The sequence below is a fragment of the Pantherophis guttatus genome, chromosome 1 (assembly GCF_059756535.1).
Source record: "Pantherophis guttatus breed Tessera chromosome 1, ASM5975653v1, whole genome shotgun sequence".
Classification (NCBI taxonomy): Eukaryota; Metazoa; Chordata; class Lepidosauria; order Squamata; family Colubridae; genus Pantherophis; species Pantherophis guttatus.
This window is the reverse complement of record NC_142063.1, coordinates 199,628,618-199,646,405: the sequence shown is the minus strand read 5'-3', so window position 1 is coordinate 199,646,405 and position 17,788 is coordinate 199,628,618. Positions and strand designations below refer to the sequence as shown.

General features: G+C 39.2%; 1 protein-coding gene across 17 annotated transcripts in view; it reads left to right on the top strand.

Moving 5' to 3' along the window:
• The window catches only part of PLCB4 (phospholipase C beta 4), a 180,682-nt gene that overhangs the window by 24,281 nt on the left and 138,613 nt on the right, over nucleotides 1-17,788 (top strand). For 9 of the 17 annotated variants that reach the window (XR_015731278.1, XM_087882318.1, XM_034432356.2 and 6 more), the window contains exon 2: nucleotides 8,871-8,924. The exons of 1 other annotated variant lie outside the window; for it this stretch is intronic. Coding sequence is in view for 6 of the 16 variants with exons in the window: in XM_087882314.1 (XP_087738440.1) it covers nucleotides 17,269-17,362 (94 nt within the window). In the remaining 10 variants the exon portion in view is untranslated. Of the gene's footprint in view, nucleotides 1-8,870; nucleotides 8,925-17,143; nucleotides 17,363-17,788 lie in introns of those variants that run through there. 7 more of the 17 variants (XM_087882322.1, XM_087882321.1, XM_087882315.1 and 4 more) reach the window with 3 other exon arrangements.

Sequence of the window (17,788 nt, the reverse complement as noted above, 5' to 3'; positions counted from 1 at the left end):
TAAAAAAGGATTGATATTATTTAAAGACTGGAAATTTTTGGATCTGGTGGATTTGTTGTTCTGGTTGCTAAATAAATTCAAATTGGAAACTAAAAATGGCTTCAAAACAAATAAAGACTATTGTCCCTAAAAGTCCTGGATGCTCGCCAGCTCAAACGTCCAAATTGCAATCTCTCTCTGTTCCAACGGAACCACCAATATTAACACTTGAAATGTTGCAAGAAGCCCTTAAAACACAAGTCTCTGTTACAGAAAAAAAAATTACTTCGGTGTTTGAGGATAAAATCCGAGATGTAGCTGAGGAGATGGCTCAAATTAAAGAGTTCATTCAAAATTGAAACCAGGAAATTAGAGAAGATATTGTCATGGCAGTCCAAGGTCTGGCAGGCCATATTGAAGCAATAGATGAAAAAGTGGAAGAAATTAAGCAGTCTAATGAGAATTTGGAAAATAAAATGGGAGAGGTTCAGAATAAGATGGAAAGAGCAGAGGCCAATGTAATAATGATACAATATAGAGATATGGAATTTGCTTTGAGAATAAGAGGCCTCAAGGAAAATAAGCAAGAGAATTTGAGAGAGATTTTTTCAGAAGCATTTGCACAGATAATGGGAGATCAAAAAGCAAATCTTGAATGGCAAATTGACAAAATCTACCGTGTCAATTCATGAGTTGCCAGACAGAAACATCTACCAAGAGACATTGTCGCCTATTTTACAACAAGGAAAATACGCAACGAAATCCTACAAGTCACTTTTAAAAATAAACTTCAAATGCAGGGGCAGGAGGTTTTAATACTGAAAGAAATCCCCCCCAAAATGTTGAGAGCCAGAAGGGATTATGGCTTTCTGGTGGAAGAACTGAGAAACCGTCAGATACAGTACAGATGGGAGGTCCCAGCTGGACTAGTGGTGAACTATTCAGGAGAAAGATATTGTCTTAACTCAGTGTGGAAGGCAAGAGATTTCTACACCAATGTACTAAAGGCTGGATGCCCACAGTCCCCAGAAGCTAGAATGAAGACGGAAGCAGAGGGGGCAAGAAAGGGGGAGAAGGAAGAATCGTTGGCACAGGCCCAAAGGGGAGCTTTGATTACTCAGGAAGATTTAATACAACTTTCGACTACTGCTCAAACTTTGGAGGTATTCGAAAAAATAGAAGTCTCGGCTCCGTCTGTCATCCAGACCGTGTCCACCAAGAAATCCTCAGAAGCAGCGTCCTTTAACAATCTTTTATTCAAGATAAGCAGCAGCACAGCAAGAAGAACAAAACGGGCCGGAACACACAGTTTAAGTCAGCACTGCACACAGCCGCCGTGCAGCGCTATTTATATTTTTCCCTGCTCCCAAACCACCATCCGGCAAACTAATTCAAAATTCCCCCCTCCCACACCAGCTGTTGAGTTCTGTGCCGCCCAGCGTCGCAGCTCTGACGTCATAGGACAGCGCCGGTAGGTTTCGGCTGCATCGCCCGATTCTCCAGCTGCTGCAACGCCCGATTCTCTAGCTGCAGCATAGAGCCGATGCTGCTGTGCCTGGAGGTCAGGTGAGCGCCCCGTCTGGTCCCAAACACCCCAGTGTCCCGGAGATGGCGAGCCCTGGCCAGGGTCACCCTCGACAAGGCGACAGGATCAAAGACAGACCCGAGTGGCAGCCAAGCGTCAAGAAGAATTAAGAGTGCAGCAACTCCAAATGATTCAAGAAACTACAAAAACAGAAGCAGTGGGAGGAGCAAGGCCAAAAATCAAAATGCATGGTGATTTCCAGCAGATGCTCCGAAAGCTTCAGGGTGCCAAGAATGGCAACTAGATTTCTGACTTGGAATGTTAATGGCCTAAATTCACTACAAAAGAGGAGAAAAATATTTCATTATTTGAAACAGTTTAAAAATGATGTAATCTGCCTACAAGAGATTCACATTAGAAGGAAAGATCAAAAATATTTAATAAATGCAAGGTTAGGCATACATTTTGTTGCATCTGCTCCTGAGAAGAAGAATGGTATAGTTATATACCTAAAAAAAGACTTAATTGCTAAATTAATTGAAGCAGATGGTCAAGGAAGATTCATAGCAATTGAACTTTTAATTAAAGGAGAAAAAAATACTTTTAATTGGAGTATATGCACCGAACCAACAACAGGGAAAATTTTACAAGCTTTTACATTCCAAGTTATTACAATGGGATTATAAATCATGCATCTTATTGGGCGATTGGAATGGAGTTTTGGACACTAAAAAAGATAAGAAGGGGCTCTTGCAAAATATCTCAACGCGTGCCAGATTGCCAAAATCGTTTTTTGAAATGATGGATGATATGGAGTTGAGAGATATCTGGTGAGAGAGGAACTCTGAAGAAAAAAAATTTACCTTTTTTTCTGATAGACATCAATCTTTCTCTAGGATTGATTTCATATTAATTACTAATGATCTCTTTTCTAGGGTGAAGAAGACGAAGATCTGCCCAAGAGTTTTAACGGATCATAGTCCAGTTTGGATGGAATTAGAGTATGAAATGGGATTTAAGAGGTCTTGGAGGTTAAATGAAAATCTGTTTAGATATGAGGAAAACGGAAAAAAATATAAAAAATTTATGAAAGAATTTTTCATTATAAATATGCATAAGGATATATCTATGGAAATGGTTTGGGATGCAAGTAAGGCATATATGAGAGGTATCTTGATATATTTGAATAATAAACATAGATGTAAACAGGAAAAAAAAAGGAAGGACTTAGAAGAGGAAATTAAAAAAAAAGAACAAGCTTTGATATTGAACCCAGCAGACAAGAAAATAAAAGAGGCAATTAATTTACTGTGAGGGCAATTTAATATGCCAATGGCAGATCAGGTCGCAACTAATTTGCAATATGCTAAACATAATATTTTTTGCAGTGCTAATAAACCAGGGAGATGGTTAGCATAACTGTTAAGGAAAAAACAAAAGTCACGGACCATAGAGAAAATAGAATATAAAGGTAAAGAGGTTTATCAGCAAAATATGATTAAAAAAGCATTTTTAGAATTTTATACGAGGTTGTATGCTAGTGACAAAATTCAAACTATAGATATAGATAGATACTTACAGAAAGAGAATATTCCTATAATTACAAAAGAGCAAAGGGAGGGTTTAAATCAACCAATAACTTCCAAGGAGATTATGTTTGCAATTAAGCAGTTGAAAGGGGTAAAGCCCCTGGGACAGATGGTTTGACAGCTGCTTATTATAAACACTTGCAGTTAGAAATGGTGGGACCACTCAAAGAATTATTTACTAACATACAATCTGGAGGAGATGTACCCCCATCCTGGAGGACAGCTTTTATTTCTCTGATTCCAAAGGAGGATCAAGACCACACCCAGCCAAAAAATTATAGACCTATATCACTTTTAAATACAGATTATAAGATTTTTGCCAAAATACTAGCAAATAGATTAATGACAGTCATGCAACAAATGATTCATAATGATCAAACTGGTTTTATAAATGGTAGACAAATGAAGAGTAATGTAAGACAAGTTGTTAATCTATTAGAGTATTTGGTGAAGAACAACCAAATCCCTGCGGTGCTAATATTTCTTGATGCGGAGAAAGCATTTGATCGATTGAATTGGCATTTCTTATTGAAAATAATAGAAAAGATGCAACTTGGAGAATATTTCACACAATATATTAAGGCAATATATCAGAAACAAACAGCGCAAATAATAATTAATGGTAGTTTAACAGATACCTTTAATATAGAAAAAGGAACAAGACAAGGATGTCCCTTGTCTCCATTATTGTTTATTTTGACTTTGGAATTTTTGTTGAGTAAAATACGGGGGTCGGATAAAATAAATGGAATTAAAATTAGGCAGTATGACTACAGACTACGAGCTTTTGCAGACGATTTGGTTGTTACTTTAACCCAACCATTACAGTCGGTTGTAGGTTTAATGGATATAATTAATCAATATGGACAAGTATCTGGATTTAAAATAAATGCAGGGAAAATGAAGATAATAACTAAAAACATGACTACAAATCAAAAAGAAGAATTAGAAAGAATAACAGGGTTTGAAATAGTTAAAAAACTTAAGTATTTAGGGGTTTACATTACGACATCAAATGCAAAATTATTTCACCATAATTATGATCCGTTGTGGCAAAAAATAGAGAGAGAGATGGAAAATTGGAAAAAATTACAATTATCTTTGTTGGGAAGAATAGCTGCAGTAAAAATGAATGCTTTGCCTAAGTTTTTATTTCTTTTTCAAATGATACCAATACTTAAAAAAGATGAAAATTTGAAGATATGGCAGAAGGGTATTAATAATTTTGTCTGGGCAGGGAAGAGACCGAGAATAAAGCAAAAAATAATGCAGGATATACGTGAAAGAGGAGGTCTCAAAATGCCCAATTTAAGACTATATTATGAAGCAGCTGCCCTATTAGCAATGAGTGACTGGATGAACTCAACAGAAGAAAGAATATTGAATATTGAGGGATATGATTTGGTTTACAGTTATTTATGCTTATTTATTATATGATAAGAACGTGGATCAGACTTTTAAAAATCACATATTAAGGAATGCTTTATTGCGTGTCTGGAAAAAGTATCAGTACAAATTAAACGAGAAGTTACCAATGTGGGCAATACCCAGACACATGATAGAGAATATAAGTGTAGAGCAAAAACAAGATGTGACTACATATAAAGAGCTTCTTAACAAGAAAAGAGGTATACTACAACTAAAATCTTTGAATCAATTAAAAGAAGAAAGGATAATTCAAACATAGTTTCAGTATGGACAGCTGCAAGCTAGATGGAGAGAAGATCAGAAAATTGGTATCTCGCAAAATGAGGAGAACTTGGTAAAACAAATTAGAGATCAAAGTCAAATGCATATAAAAAGGTTGTATAATGCATAGGTAGAAATACATTCAGAAACGGAATTAGTTAAGGACTATGATAAAGTGGGCACAAAATATTGAAGAACCAATAATGATGGAAACGTGGGAAAAAATATGGGTTAGAAATGTGAAGTTTACGCAAGCCCAAAATTTAAGAGAGAATTTTTATAAAATGTTTTATAGATGGCATCTAGATCCTAAAAAGCTAGCCTGTGTGTATCCAAGTGTGCAACCTAAGTGTTGGAGATGTGAATGTGATGATGGCATGTATTATCATATATGGTGGACATGTAAAAAAATTTAGGCATTTTGGATAAAAAATATGGTGGATTATCCAAAACATTCTCAAAAAGAAGATAAAATTTATTCCACAGTTCTTTTTGTTGGGTATAATTACAGATTGTACGGTCATAGAGACTAAATTGATTTTAAATTTAATAACAGCAGCCAGACTTTTGGTGGCACAGTATTGGAAGAAGGAAGACTTACCAACTATTGAAGAATGGACATTAAAAGTAGTGAATTTAGCAGAGATGGCAAAAATTTTGGCATACTTGAAGGACCATTCAAATGAAAGATATATATTGGAATGGAGAAGATGGATTAACTATATTCAAAACAAATATCAGACTAAAAAGTTTCAAATAGCCTATGAATGAAACCAAAATTTTCTTTTTGAATTATGTTTTGTTAGTTGAAAGGGGAGTTAAAGAGCAAGAGGGAGTTTGGAGCCTATAGAAAGTTAGCATATTTTAGTTTATGTTTGTTAAATGTTATACTCTGTATTTGCTCTGGGAAGTCCGGGGTGGGTGGGTGGGGGGAGGGGGGTTGGAGAGAGAGGGGGGATGAGGGATGGGGGGGTTGGTGGAGGAGGGAAGGAGGGAGGAGGGATGGGAAAAAATTGTTGTAATACTTGATAAAACTTTTTAATAAAAAAAAAAAACTTACAATGACACTGAAAAAAGTAACCTTTGACTGGTTTTCACACTTATGACTTTTGCAGCAACCCCATGGTCATGTGATCAAAATTCAGACACTTGGCAATTGACTCATTTATGACGGTTGCAGTATCCCAGGGTCATGTGGTCACCTTTTATGACTTTCTGAAAAGCAAACTCAATGGAGAAGCCAGATTCACTTAACAACCATGTCACTAACTTAACAACCGCAGTGGTTCACTTAACAATTGTGACAAGAAAGGTCACAAAATGGGGCAGAGTTCACTTAGCAAATCTCTTGTTTAGCAACAGAAATAAATATTATTATTATTTTTATTTTAAAAAGAGCTGTGATGAGCAACCCTAATCCATTTTAGTTGAATCCCGTTATGTTCTAGACCTATTTAGTCATGTTGTTGCTACTCTTTTTTGTTCTGTATATCTGTTTCTGTTCTGTATATCTGTTATGATGTGCAATTGTATAATGACACTGTGGCTTTTGACTTCCAGACCTAACCATAACCGAGGCTGATAAACTATATGATTGGCTCGCTGACATACACTGATGATTCATTTTGGTGATTGTGTTTAACTCTTTCTTTCCAAAATAAGTGCATTGAGATAATGAGCTTCATGGAAGTTTGCATTGGGTCATGTTCATATTGTGCAGTATAAATTAGAACATTGGCAAAAAAACTGGTGACCACATTCCAAGCTATTGTATTTAGTATAATTATGTAAACAAGAACAGGTAGATCTTGGACACATTTAATCAGAAGCATGATCGGTGAAACTAATCCTGCATGAGTGTGGGACTGAAGTGTTAGCTTCTGGAAATTTGAAATGCCACTCTCTCTGGCCCTCTGGTTGGTACGCAATGCAGCATTTCTCACAATTGATGGAGCTGGACTTGAGTTGGTGCAGGTTATAATCAACATGGTGGGGAGAGGGGCATAGAATTTCCATTCTTGTTCACTGGAAAAACTATATGATGGAGAAAGCTACTTCCGAGCCTGTCTTTAGAATTTTGTGCAATTATTATTTTTAGCTCATGGTATTATTCTATCCTCCTAATATTGCTAGCTAACTAATTACTCTTTTTTTAACAGAGGGAGGCATAAGAGGTGTCCACAGCTAAAAGTGGAGCGCACAGGGGAATTGTGTCCAAAATGAAACCCACTCCCATTTTAAGTTTCCAGCATATGTAACTATTCACAAGTGTGGGGAGGTGCCACTCTACTTCTCAGTAATGTTTTAGCTTGGCATGGGGAGTTTTTGGCTCTGTGCTGCAAAAGTTGTTGGCCCTACACTATTACCTGATGTGTGGCAAGAGTGTATTCTAGTCCTCCTATTTATTAACTTACATGTCAACTCAATTAATCCAAGCCTTCTTTCTTTCTGTTCACAAGAGAAACTGCTATTATCAGAAAAATATTTGTACAACATTATCATAAAATGTATTGTTGGCAAATGGGAATAATATTGAGTCGGTACACATTTACAAATATCTTGGGAGTGGTATTTTAGGCTCCACTATCATGGAGAGAACATTTTTATATCCAGCAAATATTGCTCAGTGTAGTTCCTCAGTCTTCTGTTCAAAAGACTCCTACTTTGCCTCTGCAGCTCGTAAAGTGTTTGTAGCCAAGATCTTCTCTCAGCGTCTCTATACTGTAGTACCTAAGTCTGTACTTTTAGAAATCTTGCCATCCTTGAACCCATTCGCTCTAAATAGAGCTATTTTTGCAGCCCCAGAGTATATGAAGTCCCCATGGAGCTTGGTATTAACATTTTACTGTATAGTTAGAATTAACATTTTTTCGCCAGTGAATCTGGCTCCACTGGTCCTCACATCAACTCAATCTGATTAAAAAAAGGTTATTGGCAAGTTTCCATCTCTAGGACTCTCAATGAAGACCCTTTCTCCACGTGCTTTTAAAATGCCCAAAGTATCCTTAAGGTTTCTGTTTGGGATGGTTGATGCTCAAATTGATCTTCAAAGCAACATCAATTGAACATCAATTGATGTTCAAATCAATCAACCTCTCTTTTTCAGCCTTACTGCACATGTAGTCTTTCCAAGTGGGTATATACCAGCATATTTTTTCTCACCTGCTGCAGTTCTGGAATTTTGCCAGACTTTCATTTTGGCAGGCTGGATGCATTGTCTTCTGCCATCTACAAAAATATTCCGCATCTCTCTAGATATCATTGTGTGAATGGCTGAGTTGAATCTCTGAGGCACTTACTCTTTTGCTGCTCTCTCCATAAGGATCAATACTATTGTGAAGAAATTCCCAGACAAAGAACATGCCTTCTATTGATTGCTTCTCGTACCTGACCATTGTTTGCATATGTCTTGGTTGTCTAATTCTAGACCTTTATTTGTACAATCCACCTCATTTTGGATTCAAAAGCTTGTAAAAATTGCTTTAATTTTAGCCTTCTAGTTTTTCATTTTTACTTCTTGTATCTTTGATCTGACTGTTGGACTTCTGGCCTCAATAAAGGTTTGCTATGCTTTCATTTGCTTCTGCCATTAGCTCTTTTTTTTTCCTTTCTTTTTTTTTTTTTTGAAAGGAAACTATTTAAACCTTATTTCTTGATTCTCAGATCTACAGGGAATGATGCAAATTGTTGGTGCTTTATGCCAAATCCAAAATTTGGATTTTAGTTCTAAAATGTACTAAAAACTTGATAATCTCTAATTCTTTTGAACAGAAAGATTATTTTTCCTCTTTATTATGTTGTGGCAAATTTTAATGCACTATATCATTTCTATGTAATAATATTTGTATAGTATTAATTAAAATCATTGACATATTATTTAAATAACTTAAGAATATTAATTAGAAAGACTGTGAATATGTGCTTAATTATTATAGCGATTAAAATTGGGATTATGCTTTTGGCTATTACTTGGTATCATTAACTGTGATGTGCCATTAGCATTATTTGAAATATCTATTATTGGACATTAATTTATTTTGAAATGCTGCCAATTTCAATAATTTGTTTTGTTTTGTTTTGTTTTGTAGAGAGGAACGGTTCTTTATATGCAACTGTTTTGAAGATGTGGCCTTGATATAAAGGTAGATATCTATACTTTACTCTTTATGTCAACATGGTCATTTAATCCCAAAAGAAATGTGGAACTTTTAAGGTCTCCTTGTCCTTTTGCTGCAAAAGTAATGGATTAAGTCAATAATGAATTAAATTCTGGAAGATTTGTATAGTGCTACAGTAATTATTCATTTATATGGATTTAGTGTGATTAGCATGAGCTTTATTTTGATTGTAGCCTATCAGAGTATAGTAGTGTAATACAACCTTTTTGATTTTGCTGTTTTTCTAATGCTAAAATGTTCATCATGAAACAATATAAAGTGGTGGGTCAGGGTGGATAAAAATTGATGCTTTTTTTAAAAAAAATAAAAAATCAGATTTTTAAATTTTAAATTGAATTTTTTAAATTTAAATTGGATTTTTTTTTATTTTTATCAAATTTATTTTAATAAAATGCGTTTGGAGTAAAAATATATCTAAAGATAATTTTATATTTAAGATATATTAATAATTTAGTTTATTCAGCATGAAATGGAGCTTAGTTATGTAGCATGAGGCTGTATATTCTGCAATATTGGGACTGTCGGTGAGTCAACAGCAGGTCAGAGGAGGAGCTGCTGCGGGACAGAGATGACAATTGCTCCTTAAAAATTATGATTTAAATTGAGTTGATTTAAATCAAGCCTTTTTACTAGTGATTTAAATCATGATTTAAATCGACGTGATTTAAATCAAATCCACCCTGTGGTGGATTGTGTTATTTACAGCAACCTTTTGAGCACTAGGGACCAGTTCCATGGAGAAAGGTTTTTCTGTGGACCAGAGGGGGTGTGGTTTCGTGTGCTGCCTGCATCCCACAGATGGGGCTTCACTTGTTTGCATGGCCCGGTTGCTGGCATGTCACGGACTGCTGTCGGTCTACAGACTGGGGGTTGGGAAACCCCTGATTTACAGGCATATGTAGTGGTCAAGTGAGGGTGGGGAAATGATGACAAATGCATATTGATGTCACAGTGTAATTAATACAACTTACTTAGACATTACGATGCAAATACAAATACACAATGATGTATAAATATCTCTTCAGTTTTATTTTAGTTCGTTGTTTTCAAAGCTGTTTCTTCCTATAAGAATCAATACAGCCTTCCTTGAGTTAGTTCGTTATGCTTCTGCCTTTGGAATAGTACATGAAGTCTACCATCTTCACATTCTTAGAGCAGAAAGATATAACTGTTACATTATGTCATGTCCTCATGTATGAGGTTTAACATGATTTCCACCCCACTCCTGTGGGAGAGAGAGTTTATCTTTGTTTACATAGTATATATCCTGAATTGTTTTATTGTGGTATTGGTACTATCAGAAGACAGTAAAATCATCTCTAAATAGTAGTAAATATAACTCCTGCTAGCTCTTCAGCTGTTGCCCCTATTTACAGAAATGAATTGCAAGCCAAAATAGTTCTAAAATGCAGCTAGTCCCAGTAGGAGCCAATAAAATACGAATAATTCTGTCAAGTTCTTTTCATACATACACCCATAAATATATTTTAAATTTGGGAAACGGTTCAGTATAAAGGAATAGAAAATCTCTCAATAAATATATGGTTTAAAATTAGGTGTGTTGGAGGAAGCACTGAGGGTGCTCATGGGCCTCTGCTTACATTTTTGGGTCCTCTCCGAGCCCCTTGATAAAAACACATATGGTGTGATAAAACTTAACAGGTTGTTTTGACAAGTGAAAAATGACATTTAATGGAAATTCTTCTCAAAACTTACCATATTTCTCTTTCTTCTGCACTCATGCCTTCTTCCAAGATAGAACTGTACCTCTTTGTCTCTGCCTGGCACTTGGAAGTTCTCATGGACATTCCATGAGTTAGTTTTAATTAGGTAGACCATCTTGGTGGGTTTGGCTCTTTCATCTTGCCATACAACTCACTTCTACTCTATAACTATGATCAGAAGCTTCCTATGAAGGCCACACTTTCCTAAATTTTACATTTGTCTTTCCTTTAAAATCTTCCCTTCACTATGTGTTTTACCTCTCTTTGTATTTTTATATGAACTATTTCTCCCTGAACAGATCCTCATCACAACATAATTGCTATTTGTTAATTTTTCATGTTTCTAATTGGTGAGATTGTTTTTGGAATAAATGTTTATTGTATCACTTTTAAAAGTATTTTTATATTTTATGGAAACATTTGGTCTTAATTTATGCATGGTCTACACCATTTTCCAGCTTCGCTGCTCCGACAGTCCACATGGGTATTCACTTGTTCTTATCTTGATAGACTGGGTGTTCAAATTTATTTCCGTTGGTCTGGCCACACCCCCTGCTTCAGTCTTTTCACTCAGTCTTACGGAACAGACTGGTGTGAGATTTCTCTGATTTAATCAGAGATTTTATTGTAGTATTTCTGTTGGTCTATACTTTTTCTTAACTGTCAAAGTGCTTTATGGACTAAATTTAAGGTTCCGGTAGGGCTACGCAATGTTTGTGGATTGGGGATTAATAAGAAGCTTCCCCTCAGCTGCTGGAAGTGTTCTTAGCATGTCTGGGGCTCCAGACCGCTTCCACCGCCGTAAAATTAAAATCGCAGCTTGCTGGAGGTTGCTTCCTGAGGCACCTCCATGTGTTTGTTTGCCGCTGGTGTGAGGCTGGTTACCAGCTTGCCGGATCAATCAGCTCTGCCCTGCAGCCCTATTGTTGAGAGCGGCTTCGGAGTCACTGCCTGAATAATCAGGTCACACTCCTCTTCAGGAACCGGCTTCGCGGCGCTGAGAGGGCAATTGAAGCCTTCGCGCCAAATTTCTTGCCTCCTTGTTGAGCTGCAGTGGCGCTGAGGAGCAGTTTCAGCTCGCGCCCGCCATTTTTGAATCTGACAGCTCAACTGTCAGTCGCGGCGGCTGCATTGTAAAAATGTAATTTACAAGCCTTACTTGCTGGCTACAGGCTCAGGGACTTGAACTAATGCCGAGCCTGGCGAAGCGGAGTGCTTTGAGGGCTCTGTCCCCACTGCGCTGGGTTCCTGTGCCTTTAATTCCTCCTGCTGACAAGTCTGGCTGGTCTCTCCTTCGTGTCATTTGAGGATCAGAAATTTCACACAGATGCCAATTTGCAAGACTCCAGGAGGACAGGTTTGATTTATGAATGATACTATTTTGTAAAGTTTGACTTTATTCAGCTTTTTTTTAAAAAAAAAAAAAACCCTTGATCAGGACTAGCAACTTGAATCTTAACAATTTTTTAAAAAAATTGTTCAATTTCAACTGCGATTTACAGCCCATAGTTATGGCAGATTCTGCTTTATCATCTGATATTGAGGGTGAGCCTGCACCTCCCATAGTGCACAAAACGAAGCATTCAACTGCTCAAAGTGCTAAAACAGCTTCTAAAAGTAAAGCGGCTAAGGATAAGGCTAAGCCTTCTAGTAAAACCAAAGGTGGTGATAAAGATGCAGAAAGGCGCCACACGGCATTGGAGCGCCAATTTGATAAAGTAAGGAGGCAAGCTGATAACTTTCCAGCACATTCTGAAGTGGCCGCTTTGACTACTGCAGAAGGAGTCACAGGTCAGCAACTGTTTGGAGGCTCAACCTTTGATGTTCCCTCCACATCTTCCTTGCCACAGGGTATGGGTGCTCCCAGTTCTTCTGGGGTAGTTCGCCAGTTACTAGAAGCTACTTTCACACCTACCTCTGCAGGCCTTCGGGCAGGTGAAGGTCAGCAGCATAACCAAAATTTGGATGTTCAATCCGTAATTTCAGAAGCATCTCAAAAATTTTGGCCGTTACTGTTCAGCAGGGCACTAAGTTGCAGTCTATTGAGCCTCCTTCTACATATCAAAGGCTAATACAAGATTATACTTATACTGCATATCCTTCTGAACATGATCTTACTGGCGTAGAGGGTTCTACCCTAGATGAGGAGCTTTATGACCATTTGCAGTTATCTGATGATGAAGGGATGGAGAATGATGTACCAGCCTTTGTCGGTTTATTTCGCCCTTCAATATTCAAATCGCTATTGCACAAAGCTAAGTTAGCTACTAATATGGGTTTGGAGGAATCTTCCTCTTCCCACGATTTTGACCCTTCTAATATTCATGGGCAACTATTTAGATTACCCAAGGCTGAACAAGAAAGTATACCTTGTCCACCTTTGTTTTCTGATGTAATTCAAAAACAGTGGACCCAACCTGGATCCCTTGCTGGTCCTAACACACATGATAAAAGGATGTATTGTGCTGCCCTACTCTGGACAATCTACTACAGTTACCAGCAGTAGATGCTCCGGTTGCCAGTCTTACATCTTCAGCTATTTTGTCTAACGACATCATGGAGGGCCTTAGGATGGAGGATCGGAAGTCAGAGTTATCTCTCAGAAAAGCTCACCAAGCAGCCGCTTGGGCCATTAGGGCAGCCTCTTCTGCCTCGTTTTTTAATAGAGCATCACTTATTTGGCTCAGACAACTGCAGAGCCGCATACCGTCTGAGGCAGCATGTTTACATCAAGATATTAATAAGGTGGTGGCTGCCAATGAATACTTGGCGGACGCATCTTTGGATGCGGTGAAGTTTGCTTCCAGGGCTTTAGCTTCTGCTCTAACCATGCACAGACTTTTGTGGCTTCGTCACTGGAAAGCTGATAACAAGTCCAAATGGAAACTTGTGTCTGCTCTGTATAAAGGGTAACACCTTTTCGGAGAAGCTTTAGATCCAGCGTTAATGGAGGGACGTGATAAACAAAAAGTCCTTTCTTCCTCCCAACGAAGACCAGACCGCAGGTCAGCACCCTACTCATACCGTCAGCCCTTTCGTTATAACTCTGGACCCGGTGGACCCAAAGATCTTATCCCCAGGGATTTTACCAGCAATCTGACCGTGCAACATTCAGGGACCGTGGCAGATGCCAGGCCCAATCCAAGAAATTCTTTCGGGGTACCGGACAATGGTCATTCCTCCGTGGAAAATGACTCCTAGCCACAATCCCCAATTGGCGGCCGTCTACAACATTTCTACCACCAAGGGACTCCGAATCAGCGGATGCTTGGATTCGACGAACAATACAGTTCGGACTAACTCTGGAATTCATCTCCAAACCCCCAAGCAGGTATATTCAATGCCCGGTTCCTTGTCTCCAGCTAAAGAAACAACTTATGGAGGACGAAATTTGGCATCTTTTACACATCAAAGTGATCTAGCCGGTACCACGGAGCGAGGAGGGAATGGGGTTTTACTCCATCCTCTTCCTAGTTCCGAAAAGCTCGGGGGATTGGAGAGGGATATTAAATCTCAAACCATTAAATCAATTTATATTGTACAGGCGATTCAGGATGCAATCGCTCAAATCAATTCTGGCATCAGTTCGACAGGGCGACCTGCTATAGTCGGTGGACTTAAAGGAGGCGTATTTACATGTCTCAGTTCACCCAGGATATCGGAAATTTCTGCGCTTTGCGTATGCAAATCACCACTACCAATACTGGGCCATGCCGTTCGGTCTATTGTTGGCACCACGGACGTTCATGAAATTGATTGCAGCAGTAGCAGCATCTGTCCACCTTGTTCCAATTCAAATTCTTTGCTATCTGGACGACATTTTGATTCTGTCGTCCAATCAATTGCAGGCAATGAAGGATGCCGACATGGTGATTCATACCTTTCAGCATCATGGGTTCACAATCAATCTAAAGAAGAGCCACCTGCATCCAACCACTCGAATAGTACACCTTGGAGCCGTGATAGAGTTGGTGAAGGGCCAAGTGTTTCTTTCCCCAGAGCGACAACAGAGTATAAAGGAGATGGTGTTATCGATCTTATCACAAAGATCAGTCCCACTGTTGCTCCTTTCCCAGTTGTTGGGGAAGATGATCTCTGCTATATCTATTTAATGATTTTAATTAATTTTAACTATGATATTGTATATTTGTATATTTGTATTTTAATTCTGGCTGTACACCGCCCTGAGTCCTTCGGGAGAATGGGCGGTATATAAATAAAATAAAAATTATTAAAAAAAATAAATTATATATCGATTGTGCCATGGGCTCGTCACCATTCTCGCCCATTACAATGGTTCCTGTTACCATTCCAGAGAAGGGGAACCAGCAATTCTCTATTCAAGGTGCAGATACCATCTCAAGTCCATCGGTCTCTCTGATGGTGGACGTCATCAGCCTTACTAAAGCGGTGTTTCTTTCAGAAACTTGACCACATCACGCTAAGGACCGATGCGAGTCTTTATGGATGGGGCGCACATCTCCTATCGCAGGTGACACAAGGTCAGTGGTCTTCGGCGGAAAGTCGCAAAAGCATCAATTGGTGGAACTACGGGCAGTGAGACTCGCACTTCGTCACTTCCAAACCTAGGTATCGGGTCGTCATGTCTTGATTCTAACAGACAACATGGCTACGAAGGCCCATATAAACTGTCAGGGGGGCACCCTGTCCAAACAACTTATGCAGGAAGCAGAATGCTTAATGAACTGGGCAGAGCGACACACTCTTTCTGTGACAGCACAACACATTTCGGGGGCATCGAATCGTCAAGCGGATTGGTTGAGCAGGAGCCATCTCGACCCATCCGAGTGGAGACTCCATCCTCAGCTGTTTCTAGAAATGTCTCTGATATTTGGAAAACCAATGATCGACCTGTTCGCTTGCCCAGAAAATGCACAACTACCAAGATTCCTGTCAAGATTTTCATCTCCAGGAGCAGAAGAATGCGACGCCCTTCGTTGCACTTGGCCGCGAGGCCTTCTGTATGCATATCCGCCAATTCCTCTCATACCACAGGTTCTTCGAAAATTGTGCTCCGAGAATGCAGAACTTCTTCTAGTAGCACCTTACTGGCCGAGGCAGCCATGGTTCGCAGATCTAATCAATCTATCAGTCTCACGTCCTTGGAAGATCCCTCCGGAGAAGATCTCTCTCAGCCAAGGGGTCATATGTCATCCAGACCCCGAATGGTTCGGGTTGACCGTATGGCATTTGAGAAGGTCCTTCTAAGGAGGGATAATGTTTCAGGGAAAGTTATCGATACCATGCAGGCCTCCAGAAGACCTTCTACAACCCGAATTTACAACGCTTCGTGGCGTAAATTTTGCCAATGATGCTCCAGTTCTCATATTGATCCAACATCAGCATTCATCTTAGATGTGCTCAACTTCCTACAAGCTGGACTAGACAAAGGTTTAGCGCCCTCCACACTCCGTCGCCAGGTGGCAGCATTATCTACTGTAATTGCCTGTGAGACCTATGGATTATTGTCACATCATCCGCGGAGTCGGTCCTTCCTCCGAGGTGCTACTAATATTAGGCCACCCATTGTACATCATTATCCAACATGGGATCTCACGTTGGTGCTCCAGGCGTTAACTACAACTCCATTTGAACCTATCGGATCCATCAGTCTTAAATACTTATCATTAAAACTTGTGTTTCTACTGGCAGTGACATCTGTGCGCCGAGTGTCTGAGCTTTCAGCTCTCTCCATTTGAAGTGACCTTTGCATTTTTCATAATACTCATGTAGTTCTACGTTTGGATCCGGCATTTATGCCTAAAATCAACTCGTACTTTCACCGTGCTCAAGAGCTCATCTTGCCGGACTTTTGCCCGGATCCTCGCAATCCAGTCGAAGCGAGGTGGCATACGTTGGATGTACATAGAGCACTCGGATGCTACATCACAAGAACGGCAGCCTTCCGATGAACAGAGGTGTTATTAGTATCATTTCACCCATCATCTGTGGGACAAAAGATATCTTCAACTACAGTGGGCAGGTGGCTCAGAGCGTGTATTTCTAAAGCATATGAACTGGCAGCCAAACCCTTGCCAGGAAAGATTTTGCCGCATTCTACTCGAAGTGCAGCTAGATCGGCAGCTTGGGCTACCCAAGCATCAGTAGAGGATATATGCAGGGCAGCTTCTTGGTCATCTTTAACTTCCTTTGTAAGGCACTACAAATTAGATATTTACGCCTCGGCTCAGGCTTCATTTGGGAGACGTGTTTTACAACGTGTAATTTCTGCCCAGGCCTTGGGGAGCAATCCAGCCCTCGCCCAGGGTCTATAAGCTTGGGTATATCCCATGTGGATTGTCGAAGCAGCAAAGCTGGAAAATGGACTTTGACTCACCTGAACGTCCCTTTTCAGCTCGCTGCAATGACAATCCAACCCTCCCTATGGCCTGTCTGCTCCGGGGCCGGGGTGATTGTTTGTGTTCTTTTTTTCTACAGAGTTCAGGAGGTGTAAACGTCATGGGCTATCCCATGGACGAGGTTCATTATTCCGGATGTCTGTTAGGTGAGCTTCTTGCATTCGACTTCGTGAAAAGACTGAAGCAAGGGGCGTGGCCAGACCAATGGAAATAAATTTGAATACCCAGTCTATCAAGATAAGAACAAGTGAATACCCATGTGGATTATCATCGCAGCGAGCTGAAAAGGGATGTTCAGGTGAGTCAATGTCCATTTTGTAAACAACCTTCTTATTAACAAATCAATAAACTTAACTCCTGTTTAAGTTTTAAATAGTTAATTAACCATTCCTATTATTATTTTTAATTAATTTAATTTCATTCAATTTTCATTCTTGCCAAATTATATTTTTTTAATGAGGTTTTGGCAATATGGTCCTAGAAAAGCCATTAAAAGGTAGTTGTGGCCCTCAATTCAATAAAAGTTTCATATATTTGAGTTAAATTGTCTTTTATTTTAAAAAGGATTAGTGAAACTGCTTCACTAATTATATTGAAAGAATGGGAAAGTTGTTAAGAAAGTGTTAGGGAGATTCTCAATCATGACACTCAGCTGTACATCTCCACCCCAGACCACCCCAATGATGCCCTTGACATGATATCCTGGTGTCTGGAGGCTGTACGG